The 24,300-nt window shown below is 39.9% G+C and overlaps 1 protein-coding gene across 2 annotated transcripts in view; it reads left to right on the top strand.

The window, feature by feature from the left end:
- LOC122813391 (very-long-chain enoyl-CoA reductase-like) overlaps window positions 1-12,588 on the top strand; it is a 470,825-nt gene extending 458,237 nt beyond the window's left edge. For both annotated transcript variants that reach the window (XM_044085687.1, XM_044085688.1), the window contains 3 exons: window positions 10,000-10,088; window positions 11,906-11,951; window positions 12,042-12,588. In XM_044085687.1, coding sequence (XP_043941622.1) covers window positions 10,000-10,088; window positions 11,906-11,951; window positions 12,042-12,169 — 263 coding nt within the window. In that variant the 3' untranslated portion in view covers window positions 12,170-12,588. The remainder of the gene's footprint in view (window positions 1-9,999; window positions 10,089-11,905; window positions 11,952-12,041) is intronic.
- The last annotated feature ends 11,712 nt before the right edge of the window (window positions 12,589-24,300 follow it).

Raw genomic sequence — 24,300 nt, forward strand, 5'->3', positions numbered from 1 at the left:
CTGGCCCACAGACTTGATGGGAACCAGACTTTAACACTCACAGCAGTGAAGGTTTGGTCTGTTCTTTCAAATTTCATGATTTTAAGGTGGCTAAGTACCTCAGGGCTAAACAGGAGAGGTCTCTTAAAGGGAGGTCTTGGAAATTCACCTTGGTGCTCTTCGGTGAACTCACGTGCAGCAAGGAGTGACTGCACATAGTGATGCTGGATACTACATTATAATCCCATGGGCAATGAGTTTTCTCAGACATCATAAAATAGTTTTATGGGTCCGTATCTTATTCTTTGGTGCACCATCAGGAAATATTTCCACTACATGCTGCAGTTCAACTCTTGAAATGCACTGTATGGGTCAAATAGCCAAATACCAGTATGAACTAAAGAAATGGATGCAAAAACATGACTTTCCAAACCTAACCAAGGACCTAGCTTCCTTATAGAGGGATAACCATTGTGGTTATGAATGGTGGCAGCCTGAAAGAAGGCAACTACAGACATAGTGACAGCTGGCTTAGGAATCTCTGGCCAAGCAATGTACTCTATCAGAGTGTAGAGAAACTGATCCAGTTTCCTGGGGACAGGGGCAAATGTATCACAGTTTTCTAAACAGTAGCTGTGGTATTCATAAGGATGTCTATGAAAGAAGGGATTACCAAGAAACACTGCAGGGGAAATGTTCAGCCTTCTCCATTTCCTGTTTCATGGAGGAGATGGGTTCAGGGTATCATTTATTTTCTTTAATTGCATGGCTTGAAGGAATTCTACAAGTCTACATATCTCCTAGGCAAGGGTGCCCGCAGACAGGTGTAAGGAGGTGCACTTGCACCCCCCTGGAATGGGCTGGCTGGGAAATTAATTTTCTTTTAATAAAAAAAAAATACATATTTTTTAAGGGTATACTTCTTTAAGAATGCCCTTTGTGTCTAGTTGCACAGACACTTCTGCTTCTGTGCGACCAATGTTTTTCTTCTTCATCTTCCACGCCTGTGCAAAATTTAAATTCCAGAAGATGTTTGGACTGTGTGTGTGTGTGTGTGTGTGTGTGTGTGTGTGTGTGTGTGTGTGTGTGTGTGTGTGTGTGTGTGTGTGTTTGTGTGTGTGTGTGTTTGTGTTTAAGTAAGAGGAGGATAAGAGTGCGTGTAAGAAGGGTGTGGGTCATACCTTGCAATTATCCAGATTTTTACCTCATATTTTCGGTTTGTTTCTCATAAAAATGTGTGTTTTCTGGCAAATCATTGAGGATTGAAGTCACAAAATAATGGCAGACATTTAAGTTTTAGACTTCATATCCTCAGAAAATGCATAGTACTGCAAAACTTGTTGTTCTATCCACTTTCTAAGGAGGTAGGGGGATGTATGTGTGTGCCATACTTCTCAACTGTAGAGATTTTTACAGACTGGCCAGATTTTTGCCTTATGTTTTTGGTCTGTTCCTCATAAAAATTTTTTTTTTTTTTTTGACAAATCACTGGAATGAGCTAAGGATTAAAGTTTCTAAACAATGATATGTATTTGAGTTTAAGTCTTCAGAGCCTGTAGAAAATGCATTCTAACACAAATCCTGTTCTTCTAGCAACTTTCTAAATGTGCACCTAGTTTTGGGCCTTTGTCCCAAACCTTATAACAGGCTTTGTTCAGATTTCATGTGCTAAGAGATTGAGAAGTATGGTGTATGTGTGTGTGTGTGTGTGTGTGTGTGTGTGTGTGTGTGTGTGTGTGTGTGTGTGTGTGTGTGTGTGTGTGTGTGTGTGTATGTTTATGTATAAGAGGGAGGTAGCATACCCCTCAGCTGTCCAGACTTTTGAACAATGTTCAGATTTTTGCCCCATATTCCTCCTAGAAAGGATTGAAGTTGCTAAATAATAACAGACGTTTGAGTTTTAGACGTCATATCCTTTAGAAAAATGCATACTAACACAAATCCTGTTATTCTAGCAATTTTCTAAGTTCACAAGAGCAATATTTATAATATGTTCCTATTTATTTTAAGCTTTGTCCAGATTTCTTTTGTTTGTGAGAGAGATGGCGAAATGCCTGGGTTAGAATTCACAGGTGGAATTTACTTTCAAATGCATTTTCAAGGAATTGTGAGTTTCAAGGGTAGAGAAGTTTACTTCTGCTTATGCTAAGTCTGCTTAAAATGTGCACTTGTTTTGTTTAGCAATTGGTATCACTATTGTGGTATAGAATTTGAAAAAAGTCTTAGTAGCACAGCGGTTAGTATGCTTGCATCTTGATGTAGAGGGCTGTAGGCTCTACTCCCACAACATGTAGATTTGTTTTTTTAAGGGGGTGGGGTGCTGAAGTCCTGAGTATGTCCTCCTTTGGATGAGATGCCTAGTAACTATGAACATGTTTTTCAGCTTGCCACCCATTCGCTATTGTAATATACCAGCTTATCATTTTTTTAATGTAACATAGGCAATTTATTCTTTAAGGGCAGTAGGCACTGCATTTGTAGATGAAACACTGAAATATAAAGTTGTTTTCTAGCAACAACCTCTTTATTAGTTTCAGATCATTTTAATGTGGAATTATTCAGATGAATTTTACTTCTGCAGAGAATGTGCATATTGGCTGATATTGGTAGATTGTAATGACAGAAGTCTGAGTGGCCTTTTATGGTTGAAATGTACTGAATTGGGCAGTTTGCCATTATTGGTTCATATGTTTTGTTTCATTGTTTACTGGAAAAATGTTCACAACTATACATTTAAAATGCACTCTAAAAAGTGGTGGTGTATTGTACAAGGGATAGAATTCCATTATTATATATTGTAATTAATACAATCAGGAAGGTAAATCAAAGAACTTTTGCATGGTGCTAAAAATATGTGCAAAGGGGGGTATGATTTGAAAACAGCCCAAAGGTAAACTTAACCTGCCACTGGCCAGATGCATTTTTTGAATGTGGGTTTCAATGCTGTTTCAGTGAATATGAGTTTCAAAGTTAGAGAAGTTTTAATGCTAAGTCTGTTTTCATTGTAAGACTATTGCTTTGTTTAGCAAATGTCTATCACTGTTCTCCTTCTCCTAGGTTCCTAGGTGTGTACCAGTCTAACAACCACTAGAGCCCTTTTAAGTATAGCCATGCATCCCAAATCTCTGACAAGTTCTGCTACCCTTGATAACTGTAATCAGGGGTTTAAGAAATTAAATATTTACAAGAAGGGACCTGGGAGATGAACCATTTACAGGCTGCCTGTGTCCATTAGAGACACATGTACCAAACCAGGCATGCATTTCCTTTCCTGTTTGACATCCAGCTGTCCAAGTTACAGATGAATTGGGTTAGGGATTAACTCTGTTTCACATGGATGAGGAGACTGTTTCAGAGAAGGGGTAGTTTCTGTGATACATATCTGTCTCTCCAGCAGATCCTGCTTATATCATAGGCAAGGTTTAAGTCTTTAGAATGGGTAATTATGTTGCTATTTGCTTTGGGGATATGCAGAATGTCCATCAGGATGAGTTCTGACAATGTCTTGCATGCCAGGCATAGATATCCCCTCAATAGCCTGCCTGTATAAGACAGAATATAGGAATTGGGCTTTGAGGTGGTCTGCATATGACATGTTATTTACACCCTGTAAGTGAGGAACCTCTATAGACATTCCAGTTGTTGGATGTGCCTGGTTAGGTACACCCCAAGGGGGTGGTGAACTCAATAACAGGTCTGACAAATGTTGAATACAGTGGAAAAATGACCTCCTGGATCTAGATGCAATACCTTTGTTTATAAGTTGCACAACACAGAATGATTCCCCATCACTGCTGTAGACACATGCTGGTCAAAGGCTAGATTACTGTCTATGTGTGTCCCCAAGTCCCTGACTACTGGGTCGACCTTTAGGGGTGTGTTGTCAATATGACATTTACCAGCGGCCGTTAACATACCATTGTATACTATTATGCATTTCTTGGCATTTAGTTTAGTCCATGGCTCTGACACAAGTTATTTATCTGTGTCAGTCCCTCCTAGAGAACATTAGTTTCAGTGGGGGATTCTGTGCTACCTCCTAATTTGTAATAATCTGCAAATTTGGTCAGCCAGAGGACCTTGACATTAGTCTTGACTTCAGAGAAGTAAATGCCAAAAAGGAGCAGTCCTTGGAGCAATCCCTGAGGGACTCCACTTGTCACTGGCCTTTTTGTAGCAGTAAACTCCCCAGTTCTAACTTTCTGGGACCTGTCGATGAGCCAGCTGACTGGGTGACATAAGGATTTATACTTAACTGCTTGAGTTTAGCAAAAATGACCAAGTGGCATATTGTGTCAAATGCCTTGGCCAGGACAAGGTAGGCAGTGTGAACTGTTTTGCCCTCATCCATTATTTTGGTGACCTTCTCAAAGAAGTCCACCAGGCTGATTAAGCATGACCTGCCCTTGACGAAACCAAATTGGTTGGGTCCAGTGTTTGGAGGATTCCTATGTCATTATTGGTCATTTCCATGATAATTCTTTCCATGGCTTTGCCTATGAGACTAGTGAGACTTATGGGTCTGTAGATGACCCACCCTTGTGCAAAGGGATGACTGCTGCTGTTCTCCATTCATGAGGCAAAAAAGCTTGTTAGTAAGCTACAGTTAAATAGCCATTCCAGATAGACTGACAGACCATGTTTCATGTTATTTAGAACGCATCCTGGGATATTGCCTGGGCCCATCAATGCGCTATTCTTAGCCTTATAAAGAACACTGAGGACCTGTTTCCTAGTGATATTAGGGGGCAAGTTATAGTTGATGTTATTCCTGAGGTTGAGAGGGAGAGAGGGGTAAACCTGACAGACACTGGGAGTTCATTTATTTGAGAACTTTGCCTTCAGTAACATTGCATTAATACATCTCTCACATACTTTATCAGCTTGTTTGAGAATTAGCTGGTTGTCAGTAAACATGAGTTAAGTTCCACATTGTCTCAGGATGTCCATATCCACCAAATTGCTAATGGAGAAAGTGGGAAAGTTCATATCCATGGCAACAAACCCTATTTTTATCAATTAGATGAGAATATAAAATAATGTGAGGAGTATCTGGTTTGCAACTCTGAGGCCACTTCTTTTCACTCTAAATTGGTTGCCCTGTGTGCAGCTAGGTACTGATGAAATTTTAAGGGTGCTTTTACAGGAAAATGTCAACTCAGGGTGCCTGCATCTATACAGGGCACTGCCAAACACTTGAGAGGAAACTACTAAAGTAGACCTTGGTGATTTATGGATGAGGTATTTAGGGAGATATTCTACAGTCACATTAACCAATACTTACTGAAAAGAAAGAATTAGATTTGCCAAGAATGGAGAAAAGAGGTGATTTTCTCATTGGTTACTACCTGGCTACTACTAGTGCTCATCTCACCACAGCTTCACACTGCTGGGATACAATGTCCCTTTGCTTGTTCTCTCACCAGAAGCAAAACAGTGGCACCTATCCCAAGATGAGAAGCAGACTGCAGGCTCTTCGGTGAGCAACAGTCTTGCCCCAGATGATGCAGAGATCTATAGGATTGTTGTAGCCTTTTCCGGGTAGATGAATTGAACAGCAACCAGACCAATCAGGAAGGTACTAAACAGACACTCACTGCCCAATCAGAGACAAGCAAGAATCAATGGCCTCTTCTTCTTCTCTCACCAAGAGCAAAATATAAGCACAAATTCCAAGCTGGCACCTATGATACAGTTATCAGGCTTTTTGATGATCTTCAGTCTTCAAGAAATAATGTCCCTTTACTCCATCTCTCACCAGAAGCAAAACAGAAGCACTAATCCCAAGATGACTACTGAGAGGCAGAATATAGGTTCCCCAATAATTGGTGGTCTTGGACTAGATGTTGCATATTTTAAAGGTAAAATGGAAAAAATGGGTTAATATCCTAAGCACTACAGTGTGCACTAAGCTGTTAAATATGAAAGAGTGAGTAACTCACTTCTCCCTCTCCGAGCCACTGACAATGACCATTGTCTTTAAATAACTGTATAACAATCAGCTATGATTAACAACTCAGAAACATATAGTTCAACAAAGTTTTACCCACATAAGGACATCTGACCAGTCTATTTGTTAAGATATGGTGTAAGAATACTACATAGACACATGTGCAACAATTTGCTGTGTGACCCTATTTTATAAATAGTCTGTGTTGTATCTTTTTGGTAGACTTTATATGCTCTTGTCAACCAGTTGTTTGTATCCTTTGACTTTCCATATAACTATTTACTAAAACCATTTTTTTAAAGTTCCTTATATTCTAAAAATATTGCTACCCACTGTCATGATCATAAAGTTAGTACATTACAAAAACGTTTTTTGGATATCTGTGCTTTTGTTGTGTATATCTATCTTTCTGTAGCTATCTGTTTCTATATATGCATATATATCTTTATATATATATATATATATATATATATATATATATATATATATATATATATGTGTATATATACATATATATATATATATATATATATATACATACACACACACACACACACACACACACACACACACACACACACACACACACACACACACACACACACACAGGCGTATATGATCTATACATGCGTAATACAACATTGTATTAATTTATGCTGATGCAGCTTAGAGGCTGGATGACCAATACATCAGCACTCTGGAGAATGAATGTTCTCCAGCAGGTGTTAATGTGCAGGTAACCTCCAATGAAAAACAAGTCCTCCACTTCGCGGCAGCATATTAAGCTGCCCTGGAGCTTGGACTATAACAAAGTAATGGCTGCCATTATTCTATGCTGTTAGATTTAACGAGCCATTATTTTACACTCATGAAGCAGTGGTTTTGCTGTTTAGCCAGTGCAAAATTAAAAGCTACATTTAAAAAAAAGAAAGAAAGAAAGAAAGCAAAGTGTGTGTGTGTGTGTGTGTGTGTGTGTGTGTGTGTGTGTGTGTGTGTGTGTGTGTGTGTGCACGCGCGTGTGTGCATGTGCGTGTGTGTGTCTGTCTGTGTGTGTCTGTGTGCGTGTGTGTGTGTGTGTGTGTGTGTGTGTGTGTGTGTGTGTGTGTGTGTGTGTGTGTGTGTGTGTGTGTTTCTGTCTGCATGTGTAAGTGTATGCATGCTTCATGAAAGCAGAAGTGCATTTGTTTCTGAGAGAGAGAGTGAGTTTGATGTAGCAGTGGCAGCAGATTCTTAGCTCAAAAAATTTGGATAAACCTTAAAATGAAAGGGGGGAGCAAGGGCTCAAAATAGGAACAGATCATAAACATTGATGTAATAAAATTAAAAAGTTACTAGAAAAAAAGGATTTATTTTAGCATGCATTTTCTGAAGGAAATAACATCCGAAAATCAAATGTATGTCATTGTTTAGTGCCTTCAGTCCCTAATGATTGCCAACAAACCACAAATTTTATAGGCACCAAAAATGAGGTAAGTATCTGGACTTTTTTTGAAAATGTTATATTTTGAATGCAAAATGCTCCCTTCTTAAAACCTTGAAACACTGGGCAGAGGAACTGTTTAACATCAAACATATAAAATAAAATAATAATATAGTAATAATAAAAAATGAATAAATAAGTAAAACACAGCAATTTTACAGACAGCCCAGTCTGAAAGTGCAATAACGCCCTCAGCGTGTGTGCTACTGTGTAAATAAAGCCCTTCTAGGGCATTGTTTACATAGTAACACACATTCTGTTGGGCATTATTGCTTACTTATATTGACAACAAGATACGAAGAACAAACCATAGTGTTGATTATACGCTATAAATGCAGACAACAAATTTGCAGTTGATAAGGAACTATTCCAGAACTGCATTTCTAATAAAACAACATTCCAAAATCAAACTAATTTGGCATAAACCAAACCAAATTCCTTATTATGACAAAAAAAACCCAAGCACTCTCATATGGGATGTGGTATTCCCCCCCGTTAACTAATATAATAAATGAAAATATTGCTATATTTTGAAGTATAAAAAAAAAAAGAAAAAAGAAAAAAAGAAAAAAATTAAATGAGTTTGCTTTGATCTTACAGACAAGTGCAAGCAAATCCAGATCCAAGAGCCAGGACTAGGCAACCTAGGCAGTTGCCTAGGGTGCATTGGCTGGGGTGGTGGTCCACTGACCAAGAGGGCTGCCACAACATTTAATTTTTAATTTAAAAAATGTACATCTGTTTTTTAACAGCATTCTTAGCTAAGAACACAACACACTCTGCATCTGTGCATGCATCAATGCATGCATCTGTGCATGCATCAATGCATGCATATTGTTGCTGCTGCTTCTTTCTTTTCATACATGCAGAATTTAAAGTTGCTTTTAAAAGCTTGGATTTTTCTTAACAAGATGGACACTTGTTGCTCTGCCAGTAAAGTGTGTGTGTGTGTGTGTGTGTGTGTGTGTGTGTGTGTGTGTGTGTGTGTGTGTGTGTGTGTGTGTGTGTGTCTACAATGCCCTAGTTAAGGATTGCAGGTTAGTTAATTAACTTGTTCAGGCTCAAATCCTGTACTTTGGGTACAGGAAACAAGAGTGTGAATCCTCTATACCAACTACCAGACTATCTAAGAGTTTCAGTGCATTTTTCAAGGAATCACGAGTTTCAGTCATTTTCAAGCAATTGTGAGTTTCATAGGAAAATAAGTTTACTGTTGCTCATGCTAAATCTGTTTTGAATGTACATCTGTTTTCTTTAGCAAATGGCCATCAGTGTTTCTGCTATGTAATTTGAAAGTAGCATTAGTAGCACAATAGTTAGTATGCTTTCCTTGGGTGTAGAAGGCTGTGGGTTCTACTCTGACACCATGCTGATGATTGCAATATAATTTAAAGGTGGATTTGCTGCATTCTTGTGGATGAGGTGCCTAGTAACTATGAATTTGTTGTTGGTTTGCCAGCCATTCCCTTTTGCAATATTACCAGCTTACATTTTTTAATTTAACATAAGCAATTTATTCTTCAAGGGGAGCAGGTACTGAATTTGTAGAAGAAATATTGAAATGTAAAATTGTTTGCCACCAGCAATTTCTTCATTAGTTACAGGTCTCTTTAATGTAGAATTATTCCGATTACTTTTACTTCTGCAGAGATTGTGCATATCGACTGATATTGATAGATTGTAATGAAGTTTGAATGGCCTTTTATGATTGAAATGTTCTGACATGGGTAGTTTCATCATTATTGGTTCATATGTTTTGTTTTGTTGCATACTGAAAAAAATGTTCAAAATTACAAATTTAAAACAATCTAACAAGTGGTGCTGTATTATACAAGGAATATAATTTAATAAAATCAGGAAGGTGAATCAAAGAACACATGCATGTATGTTTGGTCCTAAAAAATGCGTGCAATGGGTATATCATTTAAAAACAGCCCAAAGGTAAATTTCATCTGCCACTGGCCATATGCATTTTCTTTGAATATGGGTTTCAATGCCATTTCAAGGGCACAGAATTTTACTGTTCATGCTGAGTCTGTTTTCCTTCGGAGACTGTATTGTTTAATTTAGCAAATGGCCATCAGTGTTTATGCTATAAAATTTTAAATAGTTTTAAATGAAATCCAAATATCTGTAATGATTGTAGAAGTAAAGAAAACAGTATGCAGAGTGACAGGTGAACAGTGTTTATAGTAACTGGAGGAAATAGCCAAGTAATGGTACACTGAAATGGCTGGGGGAGCTGCTGGTGGGGGGGATGCAATCCATTACCCTGCCTAGGGCCCCATTTGACCATGATCCTGATCTTCAATAAGATATCCATTTCACAAGAATAAACAAACTGTGGTCTGGTCAGTGAAATTATCTTCAGTTTCATCCAGCTGTCATAGTATCTGTTCTTAATGATACATATTTCCTCCAAAGTTAGTAGCACATAAAGTCTTCAACACTTGAAGACCTCTGGTTATCTAAAACAGGTTTTTAGATGAACAAGTAAATAGTCTAATAAAACAGTAATGAGTTTATTATTGATTAAATTGTATATTGCATACTGAGCTTTATTATTATCACAGTATCATTTCTATTACAGGGTCCAGAATTCATAGATTCCCTTGCCCAACAAAGAACCCTTTCACGTGGCTCTTTCTCTTTGTGTCCTGCCCTAATTATACTTATGAGGTAGGTATATGTTACTAGATAAGCCGACTGTATGTCTGAATTTAAAAAAAATATGTATGTCTGAAGTTAAGTATTTCTTGTTCATATAGTCTGTATTATGTGATTAGCTTTTTAGTCATTTACACGTTACCCATGGCATGTTACTAATATCTGCATTCACAGCATTGTAAGTAGTTATAAGCAGGCTTACATAAAGGCCATCTTGACACATTTTCAGCAGCAGATTTAAAATCTTGGATTAAACTGAACTTTCCAGTTTGACCAGTGAAACTGAAATGTCCTATTAGAGAAACAGTACACTTTTATATATTGATATTAATATTCTGTTGAAAGAGCCTGATACACATCACAGTTCTTACTGTTTGCATTTGTATGTCATTCATATTTGCATGTGTATGTTTTGCATGGGTTAGGAGTTGGTATAACAGTTACGGTGTTTAACTCACACATACAAGGTACAAGGTTTGGCTCTCACTTTTGACGGAAATTTGCTGTACTTAAAATGGCCCACAAGGGTAGCTAGCCTAGTACTTACCTATAAACTTGTTTATCTTAAATTTTATGTTTTATATATTTTAAATATTTCATGCAACTCACTTATTTTCATATTATAATTTAATATGCACTTTCAGCAGCTGACAGACATTAGTGATTGCTAACACTTACGGGGACCAGTCATAGTAAAAAACTACTTACAAATTTTGATTTTTTTCTGTTTATATTTGATGCTTCTAAGATAGATACACAGTATGAAAGATACATTCAGGGAGGGTGAGACAGACAAACAATGAGAGATACAGAATGACAGAGAGGAGAGTGGAAAACATGAGTGAGAGAGAGGAAAAGAAAGAGGTATAAATTACTAACATAACATTCCGTTACCTGAAGTAAAGCTGTAATTCACCATCTGTCACAGAAATTGTCTCCTTCCATCTCATGCTGAAGGTGTTTCCCACACTATATTATGTTGTGGTTTTGCCTTTTACTCTGCCACTCCACTCTTCCACCAGCTTCTTGCACTTTTACAATACCAGACTGAATAGAGAGACAGTGCTGTGAAATCCACATCCAGAATTAAGTTAGAAGCTTAGCTGGTCAAGCTTAAAATCTCTGCCCTTCATGAAACAGAGGCAAAGAACCTCTTGCCGTAGCAGTCATACTTTTGTTCAACTCAAAGGCTTCACTGGGCAATGGTTTACAGTAGCTATCACTATAATTTCCAGAACCTACAAAGGGATATTGCGGTGGTGGTGCTGCGGTAGCATTGTCGCCTCATAGCAAGACGTTGTCCCATTCGATTCACAGCTAGAGCATCTTCTGTGTGGAGGCATACCTGAATGGGGTGTGCCTTCGTTGAAGGTTGTGCATCAGGGCTGGTAACCCGGTATGTAAAAATCCACTAACAATCATTAGCTGACCGGAGTTCCGCTGTGGCGACCCCTAACCAGGAAAAGGCAAAAGACACAAACAAACAAAGGGATACAAGAAGATACACCTTTAACTTGCTGTCTTTCTCTCCAAGGTTTATCTAATATTCCCTTCCCTACATGTTGTCTGGTTCTAAATCACATTTTCCTATATAGTTTTATGAACCTCATTTTTTTATGGTAAAAACTATACTTTCATGATACTCAAAATGCATGACTGAAACCTGTTTTATAGTTATCTGAAGTTTAGAACTAAGGTGATAGATAATATTTGCAAAACAAGTAATTTCATGTTTGCAATAGCAGTTGGTATTTCAGATGTTATATTGCTGCTTGAAAATCTTCTTGCAGTGCTATGGCATTACTGACAAATCTTTCTGTTCTCAACAGGTAGGGTCTTGGATAAGTTTCACTGTCATGACTCAGTGTCTCCCAGGTAAAACCATCCTCATCATTTACTTCCATTAAAATATAATGCACCATTAAAACATGTATGTATTCTTACTCAGATGTATTTTCATTTCAGTTGGTGTCTTTACACTGGTTACCTTCATTCAGATGACAATATGGGCAAAAGGAAAGCATTCCACATATATCAGAGAATTCAAGGATTATCCAACATTCAGGACAGCTATAATACCTCTTTTTGTCTAAGACAAAGTACTTTGTCGAATAGTGCACTTTGACTGAACGGGTTCAGTTTATAGTGATGCTTCACGGGTTCATAGATGTCTTCTGCTAAAGCTCTTTACTTATGGAAATTATGAAGCCGTCTGCACTTCTGAGCCGTCAGCTTGTTCATAATAAATGGTCCAATATTAAAGAGCTCTTAATGGATTCATTTCTAGAAATGCACCTGTATCAAGTGCTAGGATGTATTTTGTATGACCTTGCTAGATGCTTTAGATCAAGAACTAAAGCTTGAAAACATATCACATGTATTAAAGAATATTTATATCCAGGAACAAGATATTATGAAAAAATATTGATTCTCAATTTTTGTAAACAGCCTTATTCAGCGGGAAGGACTTTGATTTTGGCTGAACAATATTAAATTATTATGTCTTTTGAATAATTTAATTTGTATGATGCTTCTGCAAAGCAAACAAACATCATATATTTGATATATAATAAGTAAGAAGGTACTATATATTTTTCTAAAAAACACCTATTACCTGTTACACATCCCCTGCATAAGTACCTGTAGACAAGTCAGTCTTGTAAAACACATGTTCTGCTGCCACCTACTGTCACATTGTGGTACCTAGGTTCCTGTTACTTACATTGCCTGCTGTCACGTTGTACCTAGGATGATGTTCTTCATTCCACATTGCTGCAGTCCTAACTATTGGGTAGTCCGCTGTCCAGTCGGCCCGAATACCAAAGTATATGGCTGACGTCGGTCAAGGCGCATTAGACTGATGTCAGTACGTCAGGGTACTAATGCGCATGACTGATGTCATATCCTCAGTCTTTTTTGCCGCATGGTCCGATGCAGAAGCAGTTTTGCGAGTGCAGGTTGGCGTTCTGAAAGTTTCTGAAGTCAGAGTTTCAGACCGAATCAAAGTTGGCTAAGTACCCGTTGGGAATATTTTGGTTTTTTCTTGCCTCAGTATTTAACCGGATGTCAGAAAAAGTGAATAACTGTATTTCTTGTGGGAAACAGATACCTCATAGGGATTACCATACTTTGTGTATACCTTGTTTAGGGCCTGAGCACGACGTTGTTGGATGCCGCTCTTGTGCTAGGTTTAACAAACGCACTATTAAGAGAAGGTTAGACTGTGCCAGGTTAGTGTTTGGGAAGCGTTGTAATTATAAAATGTCGTCGGTTGCTCCATCGCCGCTTCGGCCAAAAAGCGCAAGGACAAAGCAGCGAAGCCTAGAGTGGAAGAACCGACAGTCCCAGACGTCGGTTCTTTAGAAGGCTCAGTGGAGCCGGAGGTTCTGCCAGGAGTTTCTTTAGAATCTCAGGGAGAAACTTTACTGTTACAGGATGTGTCCTCTCAGGAAGTAGGCCAGGCTGAAGGGGCTTCTCAGGTGACTGTTCTTCCCTCTCTTCCTAAGGTGGTTAGGGCCTCCCCTTCTGTTTCCAAGGCTTCTTTCAGAGGCAGGCCTAGTTTAGCTTCAGTGGGGGTTTCTCCGAGTGTTTCTGGGTCTTTGCCTAAGAAGCATATGCTAAAAATGGCAGAGGATTTGATTACTATGATTAGAGGTTCTATGCCCCCTCCTTATAAGAGGCCTAGGGTGGAACCTGAGTTTGAGAGTTTTGAGCAATGTTCGGAGGCTTCTGAGTCTTCGGCTGAAGACTTGCAGGAGTATCCTCCTTATTCTGATTCTGATGTGGATGATTCTACTCCTTCAGCTTCGCCTCCTGAGGATTTCTCTTTTTCAGAGACTCTGCATTCCATGAGGGAGCATTTTAAATGGGAAGGTCAAGATTTCTCTGATTCCAGGAAGAGGCTTAGGGAATTCTTGTTTTTACCCCAGCATAGGCCTTTAGCTATACCTCCTGTTCTGAATGTGGTAGAAGATGTTTTTGCAGAGGCTTCCCTGAATCCTGATTCTTTGCCTCCTGCCCCAGTTAAACCGGATAGGTACTATAGGGTGCCTGAAGCCCATAAGTATCTTTCTAAGAGTCCTAGGGCAGACCCGAAACTGTCTCTCAGGGGCCTAAAGGTGTGAAGGCTTCTGTTGTTAAAAATCCTGTTCCTCCTGATAAAGAGGCAAGGGCTTTGGATAGATGGGGAAAGAAAGTGTATACTTCTTCCACTTTAGCCATGAGGGCGTTGAATTGTCAGTTTCATATGTTAAAATATCAGAATTATCTCCTTTCACAATTGAAGTCTAAGGTGGAGGCTCTGGCTGAAGGTATTGAGTGTAAAGAGTTGCAGGATTTAGTTCATGTGTCTGAACAGGTGGGTAAGCATTCCTTGCAGTGTGGTTTTGATGCTGTGCAGGCCTCCTCGAGGGTGGCTGCCACTGGTTCTGTTCTTCGTAGGCACGCCTGGTTGAGGGATCAGAATTTAGCTGAGCATGTTAAGACAAGGATTTTGGATGCTCCTTTACAGTCTGATGTGTTGTTTGGTTCGCCTGTGGAAGCAGTTTTAAAGAAAATGGAGGACAAGGCTAAGTCTATGCAAACTGTTAAGGATTTTTTGCAGGTGCAGCCTCCGAAGTTTAGTAGAAATTGGCCTACTAAGGGATGGACATATCCTGCTTATGATTCCCAGTCTAGGGGTAGGTCTAGACGTGGTAGGGGCAGAGCTCAAGGTTCTTTTAGGCCTAGAACAGGGAGTTCACCTGCTCAGACTTCTGGTGAGGGCAGGGGTCAGTCCTTTCGTAAACAGACCCAATGACCTATCTTTTCAGCTGCCAGTACATTCTCGCCTGGCAGCACCTTTGGGAGGAAGGCTGTCTCTTTTCAAAGGAAATTGGGATTTAATTACCCAAGACAGATGGGTTCTGGATATCATTCATCACGGTTACAGGTTTTATTTCCATACCTTGCCTCCTTTCAAAGGCATGCCAGACATTCCTCCTCTACAAAGAACAGAGGCTCACAAGCAAATTTCTCTGTTGCTCCAAATAGGGGCCATTCAGCCAGTTCCTGTGCCAGAAAGGGGCCTAGGATTTTATTCTCGCCTGTTCCTAGTACCGAAGAAGGGGAACACGTGGAGACCAATTTTAGATTTATCTATCCTCAACACTTATCTGGACATTCCCAAGTTCAAAATGTTGACGTTACAACAGCTTTTACCTCTGCTGGGCAAAGATCACTGGATGGTAACTTTAGATCTCAAGGAAGCTTACCTTCATGTGCCTATAAGACTAAGTTGCAGGAAGTATCTGCGTTTTCGAGCTGGAAATTCTCATTATCAGTTCTCTGCATTGCCCTTTGGCTTATCTACTGCGCCCAGAGTATTCACAAAGGTTCTGGCTCCAGTGATAGCTTACTTCAGGCTAAAAGGAATTCAAATCTATCCTTACTTGGACGACTGCCTGATTCTGGCTCAAGAAAAGGAAGACCTTCTACAGCATTTGGAATTTGTGATAGCAGTGCTAAGATGCCTAGGGTATTCTGTGAACGAAATAAAGTCCAGTCTAGTACCCTCTCAAGACATGTGCTTTCTGGGTGTGAGACTGAATACAGCAGCCCAGATGGCCTTTTTAACCCCAGACAAACAAAAGAATCTTTCCAGTTACTTCCATCAACTATCTCTTCAGTCCGGGCTGACTGCAAGGACAGTCCTTCAAGCCTTAGGGTTCATGGCATCTTGTATTCTGGTGCTTCCCAATGCCAAACTGCATATGAGGAAGCTGCAATGGTATCTCAAAAATGTATGGACACAGCACTGCCAGGATTTGGACACTGTCATTCAAATAATACCTTGCATTCAAAAGGAATTTTGTGGTGGGCTCAGGAATGTCACCTAAACAAGGGACTCTCTGTGACCCGGCCAGAGGCGAGTCAGATTCTAACGACAGATGCCTCAGACATTGCTTGGGGAGCTCATCTAAATGGAAAGTGGATACAAGACAAGTGGCCTGCCAGACTTCAGCATCTACATATCAACATGAAAGAGATGTTAGCAGTCCAGTTTGCATTAATGGCTTTCAAGGAGTTACTTCTTCCAGGGCAGGTGTTGATTCTAACAGACAACACAACTGTCATGTGGTACATCAACAAACAAGGGGGAACACATTCTTACCCATTGTGCAGGCAAGCAATGATTTTATGGGAGACTGCGCTCAGCTTGCAACTAACTCTTCAGGCAAGGTTTCTGCCGGGAGCACAGAACTCCTTAGCAGATGTGTTAAGCAGACAAATCATGGATCCCCACGAGTGGAAACTGGATCTTCATGTATTTCAAAATTGACAGTGTCATGGGGAACTCCAGACATAGATCTGTTCGCTTCTCCACTAAACCACCAGCTGCCAAAGTTTTGCACAAAGAGGTTTCATCACACAGCTTGGAAAGTGGATGCTCTTTCTTTCAGTTGGAAAAATCTTCATGTGTATGCTTTTCCACCTCTGCCTCTACTCCCAAAGGTGCTTCTAAAGGTCAGACAAGACAAGCCAAGGATGATTTTAATAGCTCCAGATTGGCCTCGGCAGCACTGGTACCCATTACTGAGGAGTCTGGTAAGGAAGCCTCCATGGCCTTTACCCTTGATTCCACACCTGTTGTCTCAGAGGGACGGTCACCTGCTCAATGTCAAGCTTCACTCTCTTCATCTAACAGCCTGGCATATTCTGTTTTGAAGGACAGCAGGTCTCAACTTCCTCAACAAGTTTTAAATGTGATTATGGAAGCCAGAAGACCTAGTACAAGGAAAGTGTACGCTGAAAAATGGAAGAGATTTTTATTTTGGACTGCAGCAAAGAATTTGGAGATTTCTGAGCCTAATTTGAGTGTGGCTCTTCAATATCTTACTGAGTTATTGGACAAAGGTTTGTCCTTCTCTTCCATTAAGATTCATGCTGCAGCAATTTCAGCTCACTATGATTGTGACCCACCATTGTTTTCACATCCTTTGTTCAAGCAATTTCTTAGAGGGGCAAAGAATATAAGACCCCACGAGAGCTCCTACTCCTGCTTGGGATCTCAATTTTGTGTTGGAGAAACTTACTCTACAACCTTTTGAGCCTGCGGCTACTGCTGAATTGAAATACTTGTCATGGAAGACTGCTTTTTTGTTGGCCATTACTTCTGCAAGAAGGGTTTCTGAGTTGCAGGCCCTTATGGCGGTTGAGCCTTTTTTTGATTTTTCATAAGGATAGGGTATCATTACGTACTAATCCTTCCTTTATGCCTAAGGTGGTTTCTAGTGTGGCTTTAAACCAAACTATTCATTTGCCTACTTTTTATGCAGATCCCCAAAATAAAGGGGAAAAGGTTTTGCACACTTTAGATGTACATAGGCAATTGCGTTATTATTTAAGCAGGACTAAGGATTTTAGGCAGTCTCAGCAGTTGTTTGTTTCTTTTGCTTTGAGTTCGCAGGGCAAGCCTGTGTCAAAACAAACTATTTCTAGGTGGATTGGGTTTTGCATTGCATTTTGTTATTCCCATCATGGCAAGGAGATTCCAGCTGGGATTAGGCCTCATTCCACTAGGGCTACTGCCACTTCAACAGCATTTCTAGGGGGGGTGGCAACTAAGGATATTTTGGAGGCAGCTACTTGGAGTTCAGTGCATACTTTCTCTAAGCATTATCACCTTCCTCTCTACTCTAAGTCTAGGGCTGGTTTTGCCACAGCTATTTTGCAAGGCATGTTGTCAGCTCCTGCTTCCTTATGATTTGCCAGCCTCCCTTACCTCTGCTTTGGGATTCTACCCAATAGTTAGGACTGCAGCAATGTGGAATGAAGAACATAGTACAGTTTTGTACCTACCATAAATGTAGATGTTCGAGGATCCACATTGCTGCAGTCCAATTTACCCTCCCTCCTTCCCCTCTGTGTTTAGGGGTGGTTGTGTAGGTGTGGTTGTATTCTGGTAATTTTGTATATATTGTACATATTTTTGGTGCAGGTATGTTTGGAGTTTTTGGTTTTGGCCTTGTCTTTTTAGGGTCTTCTGACATCTGGGGCAAGAAAAGACTGAGGATATGACGTCGGTCATGCGCATTAGTACCCTGACGTACTGACGTCAGTCTAATGCGCCTTGACCGACGTCAGCCATATACTTTGGTATTCGGGCCGACTGGACAGTGGACTACCCAATAGTTAGGACTGCAGCAATGTGGATCCTCGAACATCTACATTTATGGTAGGTACAAAACTGTACTTTCTTCATGTTTTGCTGTTGCAGTCATCACATTTGGGTTATCCCTGCCAGGGTAGCCCTTGGCCGGCCCGAATACCAGAGGCTTTCTGCATCGGTTGCTGTAGCTTCAGGACTGACATCAGGCCGTCAGTAATATAAAGTAAGGCAGCTGACACCATTACATCAATCTTTCTTGACCAAATCAGAAGCAGTTCGCACAAGTGCTGGTCAGCCACTACCTGAGTTTCATCTACTGATTTGAAGCTGAAGTCTTCTAAAGCTAAGTACCCCGCTGGAGATCCATTTTTCTTGCACTAACCGATGTCAGAAAAAGTTAACAATTGTCATGCCTGTGGAAAGCAAATACCACACTGAGACTTTCATTCTTACTACATCACTTGTTTAGGCCCAGACCATGACATCCCTCGCTGTCACTTCTGTGCTTTGTTCAATGCCAGAACTATCCATCGTCGGGCCCTTATTGTAGCTAGATATTTTCACTTACAGTCCCTGAACTCTGATATGGCTTCATTAAGCCATTCAACAGCAGATCTTCCAAAAAAAGTAAAAATAAAGACAGAGATAGACCGCACAGGTCCAAACCTACAGACGACGCTTCCATTAAGCTAGTCATCAGTCCTCCGGTCCTCAGTGAGGCTCTTTCGCAACCCCTGATGCCCACTTCTGTGGATTTGCAGGCCGCTAGACTACTGGTGATCTGACATCAGTCCTGAAGCGACAGCAACTGACGCAGAAATACTAAGTCTCTGGTATTCGGGCTGGCCAAGGGCTACCCTGGTGGGGATAACCAAAATGTGATGACTGCAACAGTGAATACACTTGAACATCTATATTTATAGTAAGTGTACACAACTGTACTTTCCTGTTACTTGCATTGCCTACTGTCATGTTGTGGTGCCTTGGTTCCTGTTACTTACACCGCCTACTGTCATGTTGTGGTACCTAGGTTCCTGTTACTTACATTGCCTACTGTCATCTTGTGGTACCTAGGTTCCTGTTACTTACACCACCTACTGTCATGTTGTGGTACCTAGGTTCTTGTTACTTGTATTGCCTACTGTCACATTGTGGTACCTAGGTTCCTGTCACTTACACTATCTACTGTCATGTTGTGGTACCTAGGTACCTGTTACTTACATTGCCTACTGTCATGTTGTGGTACCTAGGTTCCTGTTACTTACATTGCCTACTGTCATGTTGTGGTACCTAGGTTCCTGATACTTACACCGCCTACTGTCATGTTGTGGTACCTAGGTTCCTGTTACTTACATTGCCTACTGTCATGTTGTGGTACCTAGGTTCCTGTTACTTACATTGACTACTGTCATGTTGTGGTACCTAGGTTCCTGTTACTTACACCACCTACTGTTATGTTGTGGTACCTAGGTTCCTGTTACTTACATTGCCTACTGTCACGTTGTGGTACCTAGGTTCCTGTTACTTACACCGCCTAATGTCATCTTGTGGTACCTAAGTTCCTGTTACTTACATGGCTTACTGTCATGTTGTGGTACCTAGGTTCCTGTTACTTACATTGCCTACTGTCATGGTGTAGTACCTAGGTTCCTGTTACTTACATTGCCTTTCAATATTCTGATGTTACATGTTTCAAGGTTTTAAAGCATCTGCAGGATTAAGTGTAATTATTACAATGTAATAAAGGTCAACTGACACTCAAAACATTCTCTTGTTCCTGACTCACCCATTTTACTTGGTTGAAAATGCCACTACAGCAATGTTTGAATCCACACATGCAGTGACAGGATGACTTTTGAATGAGACAAACTTCTTTAATGTCGTAGATATTACACGACTCATCTTCACTGGCCTACAGTGAGAAGGATGATTGAATACGAGGTTATATACCGTAATGTCCCCTTCATCTCCCAAATATTATATTATTTGATTTTGATGCTGATTGGGACAGACTAAGCATGGAGTAATGTTATACACAGTGATTTGATGGAATCTTATTTTTCTGAGTTTGTTTTTTTTTTTTCCTGGAAGAAGTGTTTTTGTGTGGAGTTTGCAAGCCATCTCTGTAACCATATGGTTTTTCAGCAGGAGGTCCAGTTTCTCAACTCATCCCACAGATGGTGTGTGTGTGTGTGTGTGTGTGTGTGTGTGTGTGTGTGTGTGTGTGTGTGTGTGTGTGTGTGTGTGTGTGTGTGTGTTTGAGGGTCCGTGTGTGTGTTTGTGGGTCCGTGTGCATGTGGGTTTTGTGTGTGTGCACGAGAGTGTGCTTACGTCACATGATATATTGGCATCCCATGCAGAAGTAGCTCTCAGTATTGTGCTCTTTGATTGCCAGAATAAGCTCCAGTTCCCCTGTAACCCTCACTAGGATAAAGTAGGTATCTAAAACTAAATGAATGAAAGATTTTTTAACTGCTCGTTATTTACTGTGCACTTAAATAGGCTTTAACAATCATAGGTTCATAGGTAGGTTCATAGGTAGGAACTAGGCTATCGGCCCAAGGGCCTATGTAAGCCTAGCCAACAAGGTTCCCTAGCTTATGCCAGCCAAGAAAGTTATTTTCCTGTGCCACTGTCGAGCAGAGATACAGAAGTGATCCCAGGGTGTATTTCTTATTTCCCATCTACTCATCAAGATTTTTCTTGAAGCGTCCTAATGAAGAACTTTGCTTGACATAGATGGGTAGCTTGTTCCAGAGTATGGAAGTATGGAAGTCTCTGGGACAGGAATCTATCCCTCCAGCATGTCCTGTTTATTGTGGTGACAAGGTTTAGGTCCCTAGAGCATGTAGCTCGAAGGGATTGGGATTTCTTTAGGTGTAGCATGTCCGATAGCTCTGGGTTTGACATAGCTTTATATGTTAGGCAGAGATCACCTTGGAGTAGGCGATATGCTACGGAGTAAAGCTGGAGTTTTTTGAGGTGGTCAGTGTAGGGCATTTGTTTGAGGCCAGTAATCCTCTTTGTGAGGTACTTCTGTGGCCTTTCCAGCTGCTGAAAATGTCTTGTGAGGTACATTCCAAAAGGGGCATTGTACTCTATAATGGGTCTAATGAGTGACGTGTAGAGGGGAACAATGACCTCTTTTTTCCTGGATGAGAACCCTTTTATGATGAGGTGTGCCACGTAGAAGGACTTCCTGACTACTGTGGCGATGTGACTATCAAAGGAGAGACTACTGTCCACCTGTGTCCCAAGGTCTCTTATCACACATTTGGTGTTAAGTAGATTGCTGCCTATTTGGTAGTTCATGGGTACAGAGTTTTTACCAAAGGGGATGACACTGCACTTTTTGGCATTGAGCTTGAGGCCATGGCTCTGACACCAGGCATCTGTCTCAGGAAGGCCCTTCTGTAGGATGTCCACATCATCTGGGGCCTTGACTATGGCTCCTAGTTTGCAGTCATCTGCGAACTTCGTTAGCCAGAGGCTTTCTGTGTTATCCTGTACTTCAGAAATTAAAAAAAAAAATAAATGTTTTTCTTTTTTTCTTTATGTATTAATTTATTATATTTTAGTAATTTGTCAACTAGTTAAGCCTAATGTAGACAAGTATCCATTTTAAGGTGTAACCAGGGAGTACCCACATTCAGTAGGCAAATGGAGGTTGAGGTAATCAAACTCTGTATCCTGGAATAACATCTGGACTACTTTACCTGTATCTGTCAACATGAAAAAAAGTATAATTTCCCGGAAGTTTTAAAAGGAATTGTACTTGTAAATGTCATGTAATATAATGACTAATTATCTCCCTTTTGAAAATACCAGAATATCAAGAATCACTGCTTAACATTTTATACATAATAGCAGCATAATCTATGTAGCATGTAAAAGCAAAACATATAAAAATGCTTATTATACATCAGCAGATCTGTTGTAATGAGATTGAAGATGATTGTTTATTTGCCTGTATCTGGAATACAAAACTGTGGACAATTTTTAAGGTGATTTAATTACAAAAAGTAGCAATGAATGCTTACATTTTGAGCAATATGAAGCACAAAATAACAGTGCCTTTACTGTTACTTCCAGCTTAGAATCCAAAAGCACAGTTGCAATGACTGTCTGAAAAATATGTAAAAAAAGAAGTCTATAAACTATGCAAAAATACTATAGAGAAATTTTGTGGAGAAAGTCATTAAATTAAAGTGAGATCAGAATGGAATGCATCTGTAAAATCATTTGAATGTAAATGCATAGAAAAGGTATCTCAATAGCTTTTGAGTCTCAGCAGTTTTGTTTCTTCTTGTTAGTTTACTCTGTATAGCAGCAACCTGAGATTTTTTTCTTATATTAAGCTGCCTTGAAATATATCACTATCCTAGTCTAAGTTATGTTGCTATGGCACTTTGCTCAATATTTTTTAGCAGTGCTTTTTTCTTGGTGTAGTTGCTTTATAGTTTGATACAGTTTCTTCTGGAACCTCTGCTCGGACTAAGACTGGAACCGGTGACACTTTCATCTCTCGTCTGGCACCAGCAGCACGGGGGTGCAGCGGAAGGTCTTCGTCTCCACCTGTCTGAAGTTTGGCAAAGTTTACAAACACCTGAAAAATAAACATAAAATAAATTGAATATGAAGCCTGCCATTATTAGAGATAAACAGCTGGAAATTATTTGCTAATGAAGAAGTTAATCTAAACAGATCACAGGGAAATCAGATAATCATAAGCTATTTGGAAGTTAAGTTAATAAGACCCCCCCAGTGAATAGTGTGCAGGCTGAATTGTACATATGCCACATTTTGATTCCCATATGCTCCAAATTTATTTGCAGTTATTCTTCCCGTTATCCACAAAACCACACTAACTTTCTTTAACTGAAGTTTTCATCTTCATCAGTATTTTTCTTCATTTTGCTCTTCTTCATTACTTATAGATCCCATTTCCCTTTGCATTTTATTTTATATTCCATACATTTTCATTTTAACAGTTTTTTTAATGCTTTTCTTCAGTTTTAAGTTTTATTAACTGGCTTTCCAACTTTCAGTGGACAATTCTGTGAGCATCATGCCACATCACATATCAAAGTTAAATTATTTTATTTTATTTGGCCTTTTTTGATTGAGTTAGACCCACTAGGCTAGTCGCCTCCTTTCAGGGGAGAGGTGGTATTACAACTAGGGGAAATTTGGACAGGATGCTGGGGAACTTCCCCTACTCTTTCACGTACAGGGAAATGGTTTATGGTGACACTTCCTGCTTCCGGTTCAAGCACAGAGGTGGCTTGGAGAAGCAGGGAGTAACATGGAAGACAATGGCGTGGGCGATAATGTCACTGGAAGTAAAGTTAAGGAGCATGGACTGATGGTGAAGGGAGCTAAGCCTTTGCGAGAGAGTTTGCTATTGGGATATCATGTAGCTAGTACAGAAGAGTGGAAGGAGAGTAAGGAGATTGTGACTATGCAGAAGGAACCCCAAGTGAAGGAGTTTGAGCCTTCACAGGATACCGAAATGCTATTTCAGAAAAAGTTGTGTGAGGGTGAGGTAGAATCACAAGTGGAATGTATTGTTAAAACCCTATAGTGGGAGGGTTGAGGGACATTTAGTTGAAAGACTTAATTAAGCAGAGTGAACCAGAAAGTGAGAAGGCAGTGCCATGGGCTGCAATAATGGAAAGGATACAAGAAGGTAAGTAGAAAAAATAATAAAAGAGAGGAAGAAATTATATGCACAAACTGTAAGAGAGGAAGAGAAAAGAGAAGAGAAGAAGACCAAGGTGAAAAGGAAGCATTGTATAAGAATAGGCAGTAAGAAGGAAAAGGAACTTGATAGTTATGAAATATGGGGCAATGTTATTGCACCATTGCATATTGCTGTCAGAGAGGTAAGAGCATTGATTCACATTAATAAAGACTTGTTTTGTGACATTTTTTTGAATCAGGACAATATATGGAAAAATTTCTAGTACAATATGAGAAAAAAAACCCTAGGTCAATCCTTGGAATTTATATGCTGTGCAAGCACTTAATGTCTTTCTGCTTTTCCCAGTTAGGGGTCACTACAGTGGATCACCG

The sequence above is a fragment of the Protopterus annectens genome, chromosome 10.part0, assembly GCF_019279795.1.
Source record: "Protopterus annectens isolate FY-2018-M chromosome 10.part0, PAN1.0, whole genome shotgun sequence".
NCBI lineage: Eukaryota > Metazoa > Chordata > Ceratodontiformes > Protopteridae > Protopterus > Protopterus annectens.